This window comes from Meleagris gallopavo, chromosome 10 (assembly GCF_000146605.3).
Source record: "Meleagris gallopavo isolate NT-WF06-2002-E0010 breed Aviagen turkey brand Nicholas breeding stock chromosome 10, Turkey_5.1, whole genome shotgun sequence".
Classification (NCBI taxonomy): domain Eukaryota; kingdom Metazoa; phylum Chordata; class Aves; order Galliformes; family Phasianidae; genus Meleagris; species Meleagris gallopavo.
In genome coordinates, this window is record NC_015020.2 from 27102744 (window position 1) to 27121319 (window position 18576).

The 18576-nt window shown below is 41.5% G+C and overlaps 1 protein-coding gene across 3 annotated transcripts in view; it reads left to right on the forward strand.

Moving 5' to 3' along the window:
- The window catches only part of LOC100543009 (CMP-N-acetylneuraminate-beta-1,4-galactoside alpha-2,3-sialyltransferase), an 86894-nt gene that overhangs the window by 50558 nt on the left and 17760 nt on the right, over positions 1-18576 (forward strand). For all 3 annotated transcript variants that reach the window (XM_031554931.1, XM_031554933.1, XM_031554932.1), the window contains 2 exons: positions 7267-7361; positions 18009-18072. In XM_031554931.1, the coding sequence (XP_031410791.1) occupies positions 7267-7361; positions 18009-18072 (159 nt within the window). The remainder of the gene's footprint in view (positions 1-7266; positions 7362-18008; positions 18073-18576) is intronic.

Consider the following 18576-nt stretch of genomic DNA (forward strand, 5'->3'; position numbering starts at 1 on the left):
AGAATATTGTATTATTTATAACAAAGTCTGAAGAGCCAACAACACCTCTGCTACTGCGATGCTGTGTACTCTGAAGCAAATTAATATTTTCCATATAATCTTAATGGGATTTTTTGTCTAGGTTCTTAAAGGGCACTGATCGTTCTGGAAGAATGTGACACTGTTCTTTCTCTGAACAAACTTTCTGTTTCAAGAATGGTGCTTTAAACATTGACATTTATTCTACCAACATCATTGCTCCAGTATGACTTATGCAGGAAATTTTTACTCTAAGGAAATTTTTGACCTGGAAAAGAGCAATGTGCCAGATGTGAAGGATTACCTGGCATTCAGGAACCAAATGAATTACAAAGTCTAGTCTCCTGCCTGTGCAGACACCAAACATACAACTCTTTTTATAAATTCATGAAGCTTCACATGAGTAATCTATCTTGTACTTGCCTGTCTTCCTCAGCTTCCATCACAAGGCTATTTTGGAGCTTACCCATTTTAAACATGAGTGACCTTCTTTTTGTCTTCAGTTTGGCTGTATCGTTATCTGGTCATGGTTGTCTCTTGTGCCTCTTTTTTCATTAGCATCCCCACCTCTTTTCCTTCTTTGCTTTATCCCCTCTACTGTATGTGTACAGAGCAGTCACATCTGTTTGTGCTGTTTCTAGGTGGAAGAATTAGGTATTCCAGTCTCCTGCAGTGGCCAACAAAGCCAAAGGGTTTTGGAAGAATGAAATGCAATTTGGTGTGTTCTACCCTAAGACTGGTGGGTAGGAAAGGATTGCTGGCAGTGGCGTAGCCATGGGTTTGCTCTTGTCTGCAGGTAGGATAAAGGTGGTTTTATAAAATCAAAGTGCAGTCACTCATTTTAACTGATCAGATGATTAGCATCTGTGATGAAGGACAGTAGGTCTGTGATGAAGGACAGTAGGTCTGTGATGTGAGCTGCAGCCATCACCTGCACTCTTCTGGTATGTGTGTTAGATCTTCACCGCAAGGATTTGATTCCTTGCTTTTTGGTAGAGCGATGTTGCGCAGCAGCAGTGAGCCTAGACAACTGCTCTGCCATTCTTTTTAATTAGAAACAGCAATCTCCTTTCTGTTCTGGTGAAACATGAGCTGGACCATAATTGTGCTGAATTTTGGCCAACTGATAGAGTTGCTGGCTGGCATCTTCCATGTCAGCTGAGTCTTTCTGTTGGAGGAAGAACCGGATCCATTCTCCTTCCCTTCTCATCTTTTCTTTTTTTCTTTGCATGGAATACTTTGAAAGCTCAAGCAGCGATTACAGTCTGTTTTTGCTCACCTTCATCATGTTTCCAAATACCATGTAATCTCATCTATTTGGCTCAGTTCTCCCTCAGAGGCCACAAACACCCCACCTGGCTTTTGGTAGGAAAAACCAGCTGTAATTCAATCTTGCATCTTTGACAATAAGTCATGAAAAACAAACTATGTTGCTAGAAGACTGGTTTTTAAACTAACATTATTCTACGCTGTCTTGAAGCCAGCTTCTCACCCCTTACCTAATTGTGCCTTGGTATTGAGGGTTTTGTGAACAATGACAGGTTTTCCACATTGTCTTATGTGCTGTGCCATGAGGCAGGTCAGGACAAAGTTTCTGCCTTGTTTGAATTGTATAGCTTTTTTTTTCTTTTCCAAAAGGAAGTCAACCTTTAAATGAAGCATCTTGTTATTTTTGTGCATGCACGTGTGTTTTTTTGTCGGAAGCATTTGGAGAATCTGTTGCAGAGTCTGAGGAATTGGTTGGATTAGGCAAACTGATTTCTTTGGGTTTTTAACATTTATGGTTTATCTCAAAACTTGACAGTCTCATACATCATTATTGTCATTATAAAGAGACCCTCTAGGTAAGCTCATCAGGACACAGTGTTAGACTTCATCCATGTTATAACGTGAGGTGGAGACAGGGGAGACAGACGATATTAAATCAGTCTTTGATTTTGTGTCCTGGTGGTGCGTAAGCACAAGATATTAAATGACTGCAGAAAGGTTAAACTTCACGTGTCTTCCTGTTTATCACAAAGGTACTGGGTACAAACAGAAGGCAGTCTTGGCAAGCAGCAGGCTTGCAAAATCCATGTGCTGCTTATCTAAAGCTGTGTTTGTACTGAAATTTGATTACCATATATAAAGGTAAATACTTGAGAGTCCCAAGGAGTCTGACGGGTAGCTCTTGATGCCCCTCTGCAGCAGACTGTGGCTTGGGTACTCTGACACCTCCCAGCAACATTGCTCAGTGTGAAAGTGCTTTTAAAAGAAGTAGACTAGTGCAGCGCTTCAAAAGGTCATCTATTTAATTTTCCCACTTAAAAGTGGGCACAGCTATGACTCATTCATTCTTAATAGATGCAAATAGAACAATACAATAAGAAACGAATGTGGTTAATTCAGGTTCTGTAATGTGTCTAGGTAATAGATTTCGATACACGATAATCCCAAGCATAAGAAATGTTCTTCTACTGTTTATTTCCTTTAAAATGTTTTAAGCTCCTACTTCTACTGGGATCCTACTTCTACTTCTATTTACCTTTATAACCTTTCTCTTTTGCAGCAGCCTTGCAATATTTAAGGGCTTATCATGTCCTCTTTCAATTTCTATTCACCAGACTAAACAAATTCACTTCTTTCTAATTTTCTTCAGTGATCATGTTTTGTAGACCTTAGATCTTTTTCATAGCTCTCCTACAGCCTGTTTCCAGTTTGTTCATGGCTTTTTGCATGAGGCCCAGAACTGGAAATGCCCCTGAAGCTGATGCTCTTTGATCCTGAATATAGTGGAGTGCTTAACAGGCTTTACAGCTGCAATAGAAAAAAAAAACAAAATAGGGATTTCAAATGACCATGATAGGTGATACTGACCCATGGTGGCTGTTCTTCAGTAGTAAGTTGTCTTTACCACGATGTCTAATTTATTTTAGTTTAGTCCATTTCTACAGTTTAAGATCAACTTAATTTTTTTCCCGATCTCTATTGTCAAAGATTTCTTCCTTGCAAACATCCATTTTTGGCTAATTTATGTGCTGATTTAGGAAAAGAAGTATGCTGGTTGTAGGATGGGTTTAATCCTTATTAGTGCAGTTTCTTAAATTTTTCAGCTGCTTGAGGAGTCTTTGAGCTGCTTGGATTTCTGACAAAGGATTACTGTCAATAAGAAATGTGAAATCGGGACATCACAAGCCTTCTTGTTCCCTGTGCTGTCAAACCCGGCTGCTTCCTAGAGAAGGGAGGCAGGGGAGAGCGCATACATCTAGGCCTCACTAGTGAGAAAGGAAAAGGTTAGTTTAGACTTTCTCCCCATGCTCTTATAAATCTCTCAGTGCTAATTACTGACTGCTAGAGTGCTTTGGTTTGTATTTCAGCCATTTTATTAATAAAGTTGGTAGATTTTGTTCCTTCTGTCTAACTGTGGATGCTTTTCAGCATAAGCAAACAAAAGGGAGCGTGGAAGTCTTGCCAGAACACATCAGTCATTTTTTGGTGTTTTTTTAAAAAACGAAATAAAGCACACACCTCATGTTGGAGGCTTTCCACGTCCTTTCAAGAATGTAATGTGCAGTTATATACGACTCTAGGTTCTAATGCAGTTGGATTTTCCTTCATCTTGCAGTTTCCTCTACTGATTCTCCCTAATTAAAGAAGAAACAAAAAATGGAACAGCTGAACTCCTACTACTACATGGAGGGAAGCAGTTGAGAAATAAACTCACAATGGAGCTTAGTGGGTGCCCAGCTGTCTTTTCTCACTGTCTGGTTCCTAGATATATGGTGCCATCCTTTCCTCGGCTCTTTCAGGGATTGGCCATGTCTTCCTTCCTCTGTATTATCGCAAAAAACTATTAGCTGTTCTATTTATTTTGCTTTCACTTTGGTTGAGCTTATTCCTTTCTACACAGTTATGTATTTAATTGCCTTGAAAACAGTGATTAATAAAGGATTGTACCTGAGATTAAGTATCAGAAATTATTCAGTGGCTATTTTTGTCTATCGGAGCATCCTTTGCTGGGGTATGCCACTCACACTAGAGATTTTGAGATGCTTGGTGTTTGCCTCCCACATCACAAAAGTTGTAGTTTTGTGCCATAAACACTCAAATTCCTCACCTTTTCATGGCTGCTGTGATACAAAATAGCATTGTGTCAGTTTGGGAATTTAGGGTGGAATAAAAGGGAAGTACTTAAAATTTGAATTTGAAAAACAGAAACTCTTGCTTCACATGCTGTCTTCCCATAGAGCACAAACCACTTTCGATTCTGAAGCTGTGAATGTGACCTGCCTTTTGCATAGCCATGGTGGATGACTTCAGGTTGGACATTAGGAACAATTCCTTCTTCTAAGGAATGGTGATGCAGGGACACAGCTGCCCAGGGACGTGGTGGGGTCACCATCCCTGGAAGTGTTCATGGAACGTGGAGATGTGGCACTGAGGGACATGGTCAGTGGGCATGGTGGGCTGGGGTTGAATTTGGTTATCTTGGAGGTCTTTTCCAACCTCTGTGGTTCCATGACTTAGGTGAAATGCTGCATCCCACATGTAAGATGCTCAGTAAATACAAAATTTAGAATCGTTCAGAGGCATTTAGTTTTTCTGTTTGACAAACTCCCACACATTCCTTGGAATGTATTTTAGGTGCTCTGCTGAGAGCATTCCCATGGACTGTTTGAGGCATATTCTGATATTTCCTGAAGGGTCCTAGAGTACACCAGACACACTTCAGAGCCGAGACAGAGCAGCCATGCTCCAGGAGAGCTTTGGCAGACAGCATTTTCCTGTCACTGCCGGACATCACTGCTGGCCTGCTCTGATTTATTGGGGTTGCAAAGTGCTTTTCATAGATCATGTGCTTATGGCATTCATGATCTCTTAATATTTCCAGAATGGGATTACCTTCAGAATTTATGGGAGCTAGATATCCTTTAATTGCTCTTTTTTTTTGCCACATGGCAATAATATTTTTCCCAAACCTGTTCTTCAGTGGCCTTAAATGAAGCAGAAAAGTGAATTAAAAGTCAGTTTCCCTGGCTCTGAGTAAAATAGTGTTATGTACTACCAGATAACAGTAGATGGCCTAAGGCTATTGCAGCACTTGCTAGCAAGTTTCCTTTTCACTTGCAGCAAATGCAGTAAGATTGGCCGTGGGTGCTTCACCCTCCTTTTTAGGCACCACAAAAAACAGAGCCATTTGATGACCTAAGAAAATCAGCTCAACGCCGGTGGTGCCCCACAAGCACTGCCATGGCTCTGCACGTGGGGAACTGCTTGGGGAACACGGGGAGCATTCCAGAGCACCATTCTGCTGTAAGCACTAAAGGAAAAGCTGTGAGCATCTTGTCCTGCAGCCGTCTGGGTTCTAAGTCTTGCGTTGCATGAGAATCCTGCAAGAAGTCTTCCTATTGATGTTGGAAGAAGGCAGAGAGAACTGCTGGGAGACTCAATAGTGTTACACAATACTTAGATTTCGGTACATCAGAGCTTGAAGAATCAGCAGTACAAACAACAAACTAATTTGTCATGATACTGAAGTTCTTAGTGTACTGTCAGGGTATTATTGTATCCTGTTCTTTCTTGTTGTTGTTGTTTTGCTTTGTTTTGAATAGGGCTGTGGAGTGTTGTTTTTCTTTTTCCTTGAGGCATTCAGAAGCTGTGATATACCTAACACGTCTTCCCTACTTTTTTTCCAGATAAAATTATACCAATCCTTTCATATCCTCAGCTCTCATTTGTGTTCTGGAGAAACACTCCTTGTTTTCTAGATCAGCCACGTAATGTGTGCATCCTGTGTTTATGGCTATAGGTTATCTAACTAAAGATTGCATGAGTGAATGCGAAGCAGTGCACAGGGGTGAGTTGCAGTCTTGTGTTCTTTTGTTAAATTCTCCCACATTCCCAGAGATTTCTGCAACCTCTCATTGGCTCAGGTTGGGCTGTATTTTGCAGTTTATCTTCATTCCAACGTTTCCTCACTGTGCCACTATCTGATGTTGTTTCTGTGTACATGACGGCGGCGTGGTGCAAATGAGTTTATCTTAAATCAGATGGTTCAGATGCAAGAAATTACAGGATTGCAGTAGCATGGATTTGTATGCTGAGTGCACAAACAGCCCGAAGGAGCAGCGGAAAACCCTGCTTTCCTGCCAGCGAGATCTAGGTTAGCCAGGCTCTGTCTTTGTCCAATATCTATACTTTGCACTTGATGTGTAATGAACTTTCTGACTCCCAAAGCACAGTATATTCCCATCTTTGTTGCATAGCCTGATCCTGATCCAGAACATCCCCACTGCTCTTCTTGTATGACTGACTGAACAGATTTTTGACAGTTATTAACACCAATTATTATAGTGTTAGCGCTGACCTCGATACACTCAGAAGTGGTCTGGAATGGAAGTCAATATTCTTGTAGCTTCTTTGGCAAAGCTCTAATTGTTTTGTTTCTAGAAGGGACAAATTTTTAGTAGCTGCTGTTTTTTCTGTTGAGGGTGTAATTAGGCTAATTGTATTCCCATAATGACATGGTTAAGAACTAGTTCTCTCTTTCTAAGTGATTTTGGATAGATCACAACTGTTTGGTTTGGCAAGGATGTCTCTTGAATAGTTTATATGATAATGAATGCAGAAGAAATCACCTGTATCTGTCCTCTCTAAACCAAGTACTTCTTCATGGTCTCCTGCTTTGCTTCCTTTATTCCCTTCTGATGAGAGCTGCTGTGTATCTGCATATGAATGAGGTAGAAGCAGCCACTGGAGCAGCTAGCTCCTGCCTTGAAACCAGGCAGCTCTTCCCTGAGCATGCACACCTGTGCTAGCAGTACGTGTAATGAACAATGTAAAGGAGCTCTGCACCCATTCCTCACATGCCTTCACACGCTGGCATAGACAGCTCATAAGTTGGCTCATGCCTACAGGGCTTGAAGCAAAGCCACATAAACTCTGGTTGCAATTTACAACTTATAGCTAAATATACAACTTTATTGTAGCTAAATTAGCAGCAAACAATAGCGTGGACGTTCAGCATGTTCTTCTAAATTGTTGAATTGAAGTGATTGTCAAGCTCAGGACTAGAGGTTTTTTGGTGTCTTCATTAACAGATTCACAGGCACCTTTGGTTAACAGTAAAATGTGGTGTTGTGATATTGCTGGTGAGACTGTACAGTAAGCTTTTAGGTCTGGATTCTCCCCAGCTCCGTGCAGAAATTGGTCTTTCCTAAATAAGAAGTTAATTTCTCTCTTTTTCTTTTCTTTTTTTTATTTCCTCAGGTTCTCAAAGCCGGCACCAATGTTCTTAGATGATTCTTTCAGGAGATGGGCTCGTATCAGGGACTTTGTACCCCCCTTTGGAATTAAAGGACAAGGTATGAGAAATCTACAGAGCTGCTGAATCAAGAAAGTGGTTCTGCAGATGCTTTGCTTTCTTCTTGTAACATTTGGTCACATCTTTAGTTTATGTTGTTGCCACTTGTGTGCTTGTGTAACAAATTGGAGAAATCTGTTGGGAGGCCTTGGTGGTGATGTGGTATATGTCCCATCCTGCAGCTGTAATATGGCAGCAGGGGCTGCATCTCAGGTGTGCTGTGGGAGAGCCAGCAGACTGCAGCAGAGGCCTCGAGAAATAACCCTGGCAGCGCTGACTGCAGGAAGGCTCACCCCCTTCTAATGGGCGCACGAAGTGCAAAAGGCTAGGGCACACTGCCTGACCAACGTGGAGGTGGGATTTGCAGATTACACGATGTCAGCCAGACTTAATAAAAATCATTCCGTTAAACTGGATCCAAATGGAGAAATTCACCAAAAGAGGATGACGGAATGGCTCTGGCAGCCTTCATCCTGGGTTTGTTGCCAGCTTATATCACCACTGCAGTGTTATGTAAATCTGGTGTTTTATATTGGATTTCCTCAGTTAAAAAGAGAAATAAGAAATTGCCATTATTTAAATGGCTGAGAGCTGAAGCCATGGGACGGAAACAGTTGAATGGGTTATTTTTTTAATACCCTCCTGGGACTGAATTTTGTGCCAAGTTTCAGTCTGGAGCAAGTTGTGTGTGTGGGAGGGTTGAATTATAAACTTCTGTAACCTGGGATTTCTAATGGCTGTGCTGACAGGCTGCGAGTCCTAGTGATGTGAAAGGCGCCCTTTCATGTGACACATCACTTGGAATTCTTGCATCAGTCTTTTCTGCCCGGTCCCAGGGGACGCCTCCCGGCTCAGCTGAGTGATCGGATGATGGGATCAGCACCTCATTAGGGCTCTCAGTTGGAGCAATCTGCTGATATCCAAACAACCTCGGCAGGCAGTGGGGAGATAAGTCACGTGCTGGTGTGAGATGAAGACAGTCCGAGCGGGATGCGCATGGGAAAACGCGTGGTCAGGGGGGCTGAGAAACCGTAGACGGACGTGGCTGTTTTGAAACAGATGGGGCAGGGTTTTGCTGGGTGCATGTATGACGCCAGCAGCTGGGATTACCGACGTGAATCAACTGAGGAAGGTGCTGATGTTTACTGAGCCCCATCGTAGCTGGCGTGGTAATGGGAAGGTTTTGCTGAGAACTTTGATGAATATTCTGTTCCCCAGTGTTTTCAAGTGACTGCGGTCGAGTCCAAGCGCAAAAGCTTTCTGTGTGAAATACACTTAGAGGATGAGCTCACTTTAAGTAATGCTGCATATTCCAAGAAACTTAGAGAAACTTCTCTGTAGAGGCTTGGAAGTACCGGAGTTATGAAACTAAGAGACTGAGCAGCTTCAGAGATAATAATACGTTCTGTTCTCTTTTATTAAAGTTTCTTTCTTTTCTTTGGGCTTTTAGATAATAAAAGGTCTTCAAACTCATAGCAGCGTTTTGCTTTGCTTTGTCTCTGGAAAATAAAAAGTCCTTTTCTATCCATTATTTGGTGTTCGCTGGTCCAAGAAAAAACAATTCTAACTTGCGGACTTTATGGGAAAGCAGCTTTTGATGAGCATTGTTTACTGAGCATTTTTTACTGAGCTGCACTAATTTGGAGTCACACATCTGGATAAGTCACATGCAAAAGAGTAGAAAAAGGTCAGGAATTTTAAGGGTGGGACTACTGCTCTGTAAAGCTGGTCATATCAAGAAGGCAGCATGCAGATTATTTTGACAGTTCTTTAGGGATCTTCATTTTCTTCAAAAAGAATCCGATTGCAAAGATGATTTTTCCATCTCAAGCTGATAAAAAGCACGCGGTATAACTTAAAAAGCTTAACATATTTGACGTTTGTCAGGGAAGAATTCACCTCTAGTCCTATGGCCGTTATCTGATTTGGCCATTAGCATGTGCAAAGGGTTTTTATGATCTAGATTTCACTCTCTCCAAGAAAAGCATTTTTCTTAAATAGACATAGAGTTCTTGTACATGTTGACTCTGATCCCTCTGTTCATCCAAGATTACGGCCTGCTTACCTGATCTCAGTCCCCAGCTACGTGGGACAGAAGCAGAGCTGAGAACTTGTCTCAGTGCCAGCAGCACTGTACTGGCAATTTAAGGCATCATTGCATTCATCACAGATGTCTGTAGCCCATTTTGGGAACTCTTGCTCTCTCTGTGTGCAAATGTGCCATATTTTCTGAAAAAGTGTGTGATGTATCTGCTTGTAGTTTTTAACCCAAACGATCTCTACAAGTATCTGTTTGGCCTTTAGTGAAATGATCACTCTGGATTTCACACAGTTGTGACTTCTGCAGCTGGCTATGAATGTGTGAGGCTATTCTTCGGAATCTAAATCAGGGTTTTCTAAATGACAAAGAATGATTACTTTGTTAAACAGCCCATTGTCACATTCGACTGCATTTACTTTATTACTCAGCCTGCCAGTGCCATGTTGGGCTTTGTTCTCTTCTGCTGTGTGACTTGGCAGAACCAACAATAGGATGTGCCTCTGTGACTCCTTGGTTGCATCTCTATTAATAAAAGAGCCCCGAAGGCAGTTGATCTCATTGTACAGACAGGTTAAGTCCTTGCCCCTTCCCCAAAAAAGAGAGTGGATGTATTTCATCTTCCTACCCAGGAAGGTCACCCACCTGTGTGAGCCTCTGAGCCTTTGAATGGATTAGGAATTAGAGGAGGTTGTTTTCTGGTCCTGGTGGTGAACACAAGGACTCTGCTAACTAGTGTTTGATAGGAGATGCTTGTGGGATGCTGTGCTGCTGCTTGTTTGTTAGCATGTATTCAACCCAAATAAAGGCTATCCTTCAGAGACACGATGAAATTACTCAGCTTTAAGAGTTGTCGAGAAGATCAAACTGTAACAAGAGTTTGGAACTCTAAAAGCTGGATGGTAAGATGTCCCGTGGAGGACAGCTCAAACCCCAAGCACCCTCCTGTGTCCCAGGCTATTGTTTCAGAACTGGCTGCAATGTTGGAGTGCCTCCCGCATTCCACCATGTGCGAGGCTCTCATTTGCTTTTTTGGAATGCTTCTTTCTTTCCCAGCACTCCCCAGGCCTGTTCTTCCAGCTTTTTTTTTTTTTTTTCTCTGAAGAACAAGGAGACTGCAACAATCTCAAGCTGTTAAATGAGTTACATGGAAGGTTTTGACGGAGGTATGAATACGCACAGGCTGTCCATATGGTTGCAGAGCTCCTCTGGCAAGTGCACGGCTTTCAGGGTTAAGTTTGTCAATGAATAAGCAATGGAAAATTGTTTATAGTGTTAGTGAGCTTATTCATCCCAGAGGGCCTCCTCCCCAAATTTACCTCTGTAGCTAAAGCAAAAGGAAAGAGTTATTTGGAAAAGGGCAACAAACAAGGCTGGAGAAATACCTGACTATTAATAGAATTTCTCAGTACATGTGGCTGAAGGAATATAAAAGGCTTTCATAAGAAAGAGTAGCTAGTATCTGGCATCATCTCTGTGTAATGAGGATGGGAGTTGCTGCAGGGCTTTTTGAACTTAAGTGAAAACATATGGCGTAGCATACACTAAAAAACTAAGCAAACATGAGATGTGTAATATCTCCTTCATGCATTCAGTCAGTAATAGTGTCATTGCATAGCAGTAATTATTGGTCCTCTCTTCTACCTTTGTTCCTGCTAGACTGTTTTAAGCAGAGAGGCAGCTTTGCTGGCCCTGCATTGGTTTGGCTTTGAAGGTGATATTTATTTCTTAGGGAGTGGCTGTCATGTTACCAGCTCAGAATTTGCTTTCACCAGCAATCCAGGAAACCGTTTCTTCCCCACTGGAGTATGAGAATATTAAGAACGTATTTGAAGTGCTACGGATTTACTGAATGTAATATGCAGCACAGGCCAGTGGACTTCATGTTTTCATCTGATACAGGAGGGACGTTTACTAGACCACCAAAACTAGTAGATATATTGTGCAAGGGTTAATTGTTCTCATGCTTGGTTTTATTTGAATGTTTCCTTTGTGTGAATGGTGCTGGGAAGAACCATGGTTCAGTGCTGCTTACCAGTGCTTTTATTAGTCTCTCGAGGAAGAGGTCATTCATCTTCAGTGAAAATGTTGTTTTTGAGTGTGCAAAGATGGCATATCAAAATTTTATCAGGAAAAGAAATTATATTATTTTCTTCTGTGTTCTTTTTAGTTTTTGGTTTTTATGTTCTTCATGGTTTTTTTATTTTTATTTTTTTCCCCTATGGAGAGGGAGGGATGTCATGTGATTAACTCTTCAAATCATGAGGCTTCCACATCAACTTTCTTGGCATGAACTGTATTTTATCTTTGAGCAAACATATTCACTTGGTCATCACGACTGAAATTTACAATTGGCCCAAACTAAAACTAAACTAAACTAAAACTAAACTAAACTAAAACAATCTGGAAAATCAGTCTTTCCCAACCTGCCCTTCCAGTTCTTTGCAGAAGCTGAAATACTGTATGCAGATGCCTTTCCTACTTTTTGGCTGGATCTACCTGATAGTGATATCTTTCTTCTGCTCTAATTCTCCAACTTTCTCTTGATTTTGTTACCTACACTCTGTTGAATGGATGGTTTTCCTACAATGAGCATTTTCTTATTTTCTATGTGTTCTTAACTACTAAGCAAGAAGCACAGGCATGTATAGCTGTTAATTCTGTTCTGAGTGGTATTAACACAACATTTTCTTCTTGAGTTTGATTGAAGCAGAATTCTGAACTGTTTCCCACTAGAATTTTACACTTGGCCAAAATTGGTAATCATTGCCATTATCACATGAGAATGTATCTATAAAAATGTTGTTGTTTCCCCAGGGAATCTAGCTGATTATATAGTGTCAAGAAATTAAATGGGATGCTGTGGGGATGAGAAGAATGTTCAAGTTTCAGAAGAGGTAGAGGGCCATCTTTTTGTTACTGAATAAAGCCTACAAATGGAAGAAATCCTGAGGGTTTTGAGGTTAGATCAACCTTCACTCTTGAGGTCTCTTGAGAAAAGTACAACCCTCTGGTGAAGTCCCTTATTTCAATTAAAAAATGGGTACTTTGTTGTTGAATGTGCTTAGGGAATAGCTCTTCTCCGAATCACTGACAAGCAAAAAGTGCTTGAGGGGGTTCTTGAGCCCCAAGTTTGCAGTTAATTGGGTGATTCCAAAGTAAAGTTCTCCTCAGCAGTATTGAAGTACAATTGAGATGTGGACGTTATCTCTGTCTTTTATGTCTTAGAGGGAAGAGCAGGTGCTCTCTGGTTGTTTTAAGTGCCGTATTGTAATGCTTCTGCAAGGCTTGAGAAAATGAGAAATTGCTGTAGTAGTTGTTGAGGATGTTTTTGGCCTTGAAGATGTTGCTTGTCCACCTGAGAAGTGGCATCAACAATGCAGCAATGAAAAGAAGAACTTTTACACCTATCTTTGTGTTTCCTTGTATCTTTGGACAGCACTTTATGAATCCTTCAAGGTTCACTTTTATTTGGTATGGATTAGAGGCTGTTTGTGCAGACTTTATTGCTACCCATACATCAGAGTTGAATATGGATCAAAATGGTTAACGCACGGCTATTGTAAAATGTTGCCCAATTTCTGGCATAATTGTTCTTTAAATTAACGTTCCAACTTTCTGAGCCGTGGGATTATGTTGGGAACTAAGCTTGTACCCTGAAAAAAACAAACTCTTGGTTCTGAAGAAAAGCTTGGAAAAAAAAATCCCTGAAGGCTCTAAAACTGCGATGTAAATCAAGAGTCCAAATGTTATGTATTTTATTTATATCTTGTTATAAAAAAGACCTTAAGGGCTTTCTGGAGCTTACATTTACCACATGCCAGGATTTCCTAAAATTGTTAGGGAGGCTTTTTTTCTGTGTTTTGTTTTGTATTTTGTATCTATACAACACTAAATACGTGTCTTCTACTATGATTAAAAATCATCAATGAAAGTATTGTGATATTGGAAGTAGGGGTGGTTTTAAGTGCTGTTGTTAAGGTCCATGTCAAACAAACCACCTAAATCTGGCACAGCTATAACCTTAAGAAAACACTGTCTTGTGTTTACATACAAGAGCTGATCTGAGGACAGATTCCTGCAGTTTGTAGCTAACTGTGTTGGAGAGCCAGTTCACGTGTTAGCAATATGCTTCGAAGTTCTGGAAGCCTTTGCTGCTTTCTCTTGCACGGACATCACAGAGTTGGCCAATCAATAGAATGAATTGCTGCAAGGAATTTCAGACTCTCTTTGATTCCTGTGGTGTTTCCAGATTCTCTAAAATACAAATCGTGTTCTGGATGGTGTGTTCCTGGGACAGAGTATGTGGTGGGACCTGAGTCTGTGGCCTCATGATGGGTGCCAGGATGATAAATCCTTCTGTAAAACATTACTCCATCTCCCATCCGTGCTGTTCTGTGACTCTAATGCATGCCCTTCAGGTTCTTATTGGTGGCAATAAAGGTATGTAGACTTGCTGATTTTACAAGAAGGTCTCTGGTGTGGTAAATATGAAACATTACAGCCCCTTCTTCTGGCCATTTGAGAGCAGGCCAGCATCCTTGCTTTTAGGGCAGGCAGAAAGTAGGCCCTGTTAGATGGCCACAGGAAACTCTGTGGAGTGAAAGGTCTCAGGTTTTTTAAATGATACTAGCAAGAAGCTTATGCATTAGAAACAACAGTGCTAAGTGTTGTTGACATTTACAGTGAAGGTTTCCACTCTTCCACATAAATAACAGATAAAAATGATAGAATTCAGACTTAGGCTGGCTCTCACTGTGTGGTCACTGCCCGCCTAATTTCTAACTATTTACTTTTAGTTTTTCCAAATGTCTGAAAATTTCAGGGTCAACCTGAAGTCAAGATGTACTTTAGTTCAGAGAAACCGTGCAGTCCTGAGTTGCTTTTGAATCTTCTGCTGTTATACAGAAAAGCTGATAGAATATGTCATGATAACTCAGGATTCTTAGATAAATGTGGTCAACTCCTCCTCTAGATGGGAGGAAAATGTGCAGAGTCCTATTGCTCTGTTTGTATAGTAATAGTGCGTGCACAGTGGTTGATAGACAAATGGGTTAAATAACCTCCCTCGGTCCCCAGTAACCTAAATTCTCCGTGACAAGAGAAGAAGTATAATAAACAGAAACTTTAGCTGTGGAAAACTGTCATAGATTGCGTGCCCCGGTGATGTGTTCATTATTTAATACTGGGAGAAAGTAGAGGCTGTGGTGACTGTGCCTGCCCTCCAAGGAGCTGCAGAGATGCAGCAATGCCCCACTGACTCATTTGAAAGCAACACAAAATGGTTCTTACCTGGCTTGGTGCTGGTGGGAGCCCTAGGAAGGGAGCAGGGAAACCCTTCTTTTGTATCTTGTCCTCGTTATTTCTTCTTGCCAAGCAGTGCACTCTGCTTCCCAGAGCAGGAGGAGGAAACACACTTTGCAGACTGCTAGGTAGAGCTTGTCTTATTTTAATTTTCTTTCCATACAAAAAATTGGCCTAAAAGCCGTGTTTATAGGAAAAATCACATAAATACTAATAGTTGAAGCATTTGTGCCCATGTCACTTGTAGTATCTAGCTTGTTCTTGTATATGGGATTTTGATCCTAAGAGAAGCCATGATGAGATGCATTTTGCTCCTGGGAAGGCTAACATTTGTAGCATTAAATATGGCTGTGCTGCCATTGTCATTTTAACCCAAAATGCCACAGTAATGATCCGAAGAGTGGAACACATACCTGACGAGGACAGGGTGAAGGAGGCTATTCAGCCTGGAGAAAAGAAGGCTTCAGGCAAACCTGAGATCAGCCTGTCAGTATCTAAAGAAGGGCTGTAAGCAAATTCTTCAAGAGGATCTGCTGTGATGGGACAAGGGGAAATAGTTTCAAACTAAAAGAAGAGATTTAGGTTACATACAAGAAAGTAAGTTTTTACATGAAGGTGGTGAGGCATTGGAACAGGTTGCCCAGAGAGGTGCTGGCTGCCCTGTCCCTGTGTGCACTCAAAGTCAGGCTAGATGGGGCTCTGAGCGCCTGATGGAGCTGTTCAGATGCCACTGTTCATTGTGGGGGAGTGGGAGTAGATGACCCTTAAAGGTCCCTTCCAATTCAAATCATCCTATGGTTCTATTATCATTATTTTCCTACAGGCTGGAGGAAAGATTTAGTATTGGCGATGTCTGCCTTGAATTGCACAGAAGGAATAGAAAGAACAGTATGTGTGTAGTGATACTGCTGTTGCGTTCAGTGAGGCAGCTGTGAGTTCTGCTGGGTCAGAGCTGGCCCTTCTCAGAGCCCCTCTGGTCTCTTCACCCATACCCCCAGGGTACGCCTCTCCAGGCATGTGCTGCTGAGACATGTCTGCTGAGCTGGCTGGGCTTCTGCACCAAACAGAAGTAGCTGAAATGTTTCCAGATGGGAAATATCTCTCGAAGAATGAGACTTGCCTGAATGGGGATGTGTCTGAGCTAATGAATTCTGTTACACCTGAGCTGGCTGTGTACCTTGGCCCTAGAAGCAGGAGGTGAGTGCGTACATACCTGTTGCTTGTAACAGGAAGAATTTTTATCTTTTATCTTTTGTAGTGCTGAGAACATGTATACTCAGGCCCCTCTTGGCCCCTCCTTGGTGCACTTGTACACCCACCAGTATTCCATTCGTCTCGGGTGCCAACCAAGAGCGGAGATATGCCAGCACTGTGTCTGCATCCGTGCCTTGCTGGCACTGAGGGCATCTGGGCGGCCTTCATGGCTGTCACAAGCCAACAGTCAGCAGTGAAGTACTTTGTTTTGAGTTTCAGACAGCAGTTTTGAATGATAACGCTTGTGATTTGTGCATCGTCCAAAACTCTTTGGATGCCATTTGTTGTTAGATTGTGGGGTTTGCTGAGGAAGTATACCACATTTAGCTATTTTTATCTTTTCTGAATGTCCTATCTTGGTTAGTTTGTTCGTCTTTTCTCACTGGGTGATGGGAATGGGGAACATCCCCATTCCAGATGCTGCCATATCCAGTCCTGAAGTAGTCATATTTAATTCCTGAACATTTGCTATGAAGGCATTTCTAATGAGTTGGCAAGAGGACAAAAAACACATTAGTGGTTTTTGATACAAAGGATGGCCTCCAAGAGTGTTAACCTTTGGGATGGTAGAGCAAACCTGGCAGGAAAAAAGCTTGGTAGATGAGAGGTTGCAGCCTTGGCGTGGGATCCTTTGATCTCTTTTTTTCTGAGAGTGTGGAAAATAACCACTGTGATGTATACCATGTAGTAAGAGTCAGTGCAAGAGGCAGGCCAAGGAGAGGGCTGTGGCGCGGTGCCATTAGAGGTCGTGACAACCTACTGCTGTTGCAGAAGACTTTGGGAAATAGCATTCCTGTTGGAGAGGGAGTCTGTTGTCAATGTGTCAGAAAGAAATCTTCAAATGAAGGAAAACAAAAACTGTTTCTGTTAGCGAAGTGACTTTTACCCTACAGATTGTTTCTTTCCTTATTCTACTCCTGAATATTGCCTTCTGAAAGTAACCCTAGCTCCCAGCTTGCAGCAGTTGGCAGGGGCTGTCAGTAATGCCGTGTCAGAAATCCACTAAATTGAGAGGAACTATCTGTGGTTTTCTGTTCTTCACCTTTTTACATCTGTCTTGTGTCTCACCAGTTTCTTGTCAGGCTCCAAGTTGTTTGGCACACTGGCTGCCTCAGTCCTTATGTCTTTGTCCTACACTCTTGTCCTGCAGTTTCTGCAGACTGATGGAGTGTAACTAGTACATCAGAACAGAAGTCCTTGTTTAAAAGAGATGCCCAAACTGTGCCAAATGCCATAAGTAGTGTCTATCTGGAAAATCATTTATGTTCACTGTAAACAGTCACTTGATGTCAGTCTTTTCAATGGTACTTTGTCATTTTTAATCTTTCAAGAAATGAGACTTTTGACTAGTTGTTTCCTAAGCACTTCTGAACCAATTGACCGGTAGGGGGAGGATATGAGAAAAATTTGTGATCTCTTAGGGAAGGTGGAAGGAGACTGATTGTTCACAGTCTTTTCCAGTATAATTGAAGCTAAAAGAAGCCAGATTCAAAATCAGAAAATGAATGGGTCCCTATGAATTCAGGAGGATTGTGAACTCATAGAACAGAATTTACTCATGCCTGCCAGATACATAGAACCCATACCTAACATGAAATCCCTGATTTGAAAATAATTATATGCTAGAAGAGTATTTGAGAGAAATACTATATCTATTTGCTGGCCCTACATTCAGTGCACTGCTCAGCTGTGTAAAAGCTTGAATGAAAGCAAGCAATGACAGTGGCATTGGCTTTGCATGTCTGAAGTGTTTGTGGAACTGCAATTCCAGGGAAGTGGGTGTGAAACCACTGCCTTAAACTGGAGTGTGTCTGTTTCCTGGCACTCTCTCTGTGCAAGTCACTTGTGCACTACATCAGGCCCATCATGTCTTCGCAGACAGTTTGTGAAGATCGTTGTTCAGAGAAAATAGGTTTACACAAGTAAAAGCTGTTGTTCCTGATATGAACCTTGTTTCCTCCACATAACTGCTTCAGATGCTTTACATCACTTTGTTTTTCATTTCTGTTAGAACTGAGAACTTCTTCCTAATGCCTTCTTCTTTCTCCCTAGATAATTTGATCAAAGCCATCCTGTCAGCAACCAAAGATTACCGTCTAACTCCAGCTCTTGACAGGTAAGATGAGACCTTTTAGAGTAGTAGCAATTGAAGCAGTTATTTTCCATGTCCTAAATAAATTTTGCCAGAGATTGGCTGTGCTTTGGAGGTGGATCAGGAGCTGGAAGCAGTACTTTTTCCAGTAAACTGTAAACTCTCAGAGGCCTTTTAAGTCAAACATAAGTGGGAAAAAGCCTTTACCTTTTGACTGTTTCCTAATCTTTTGTTTCCTATGATGTCACAATACACTTGACTATTTTTCAAATAAGTAAATAGCAAGTTTTCAATAAACACATTATTCTTTTTCAGCCTTTCTGACAAAGCAACAGGATCACAAGAACCTCTTAGAGGGAAAGAAGGATCTGGCTTGTTTTAACAAAATGTTTCACGAATTCCTTACTCTTAAGGCAGGAATGTGTGATTGTCCAAGCCTGTGCCAGGATGCGATAGCAGTACTCCAGGGTCCTGAGGTATTTGGATTGATGCCTTTGGAAGAAGTTCTTTTGATTCTTCAGTCCTATT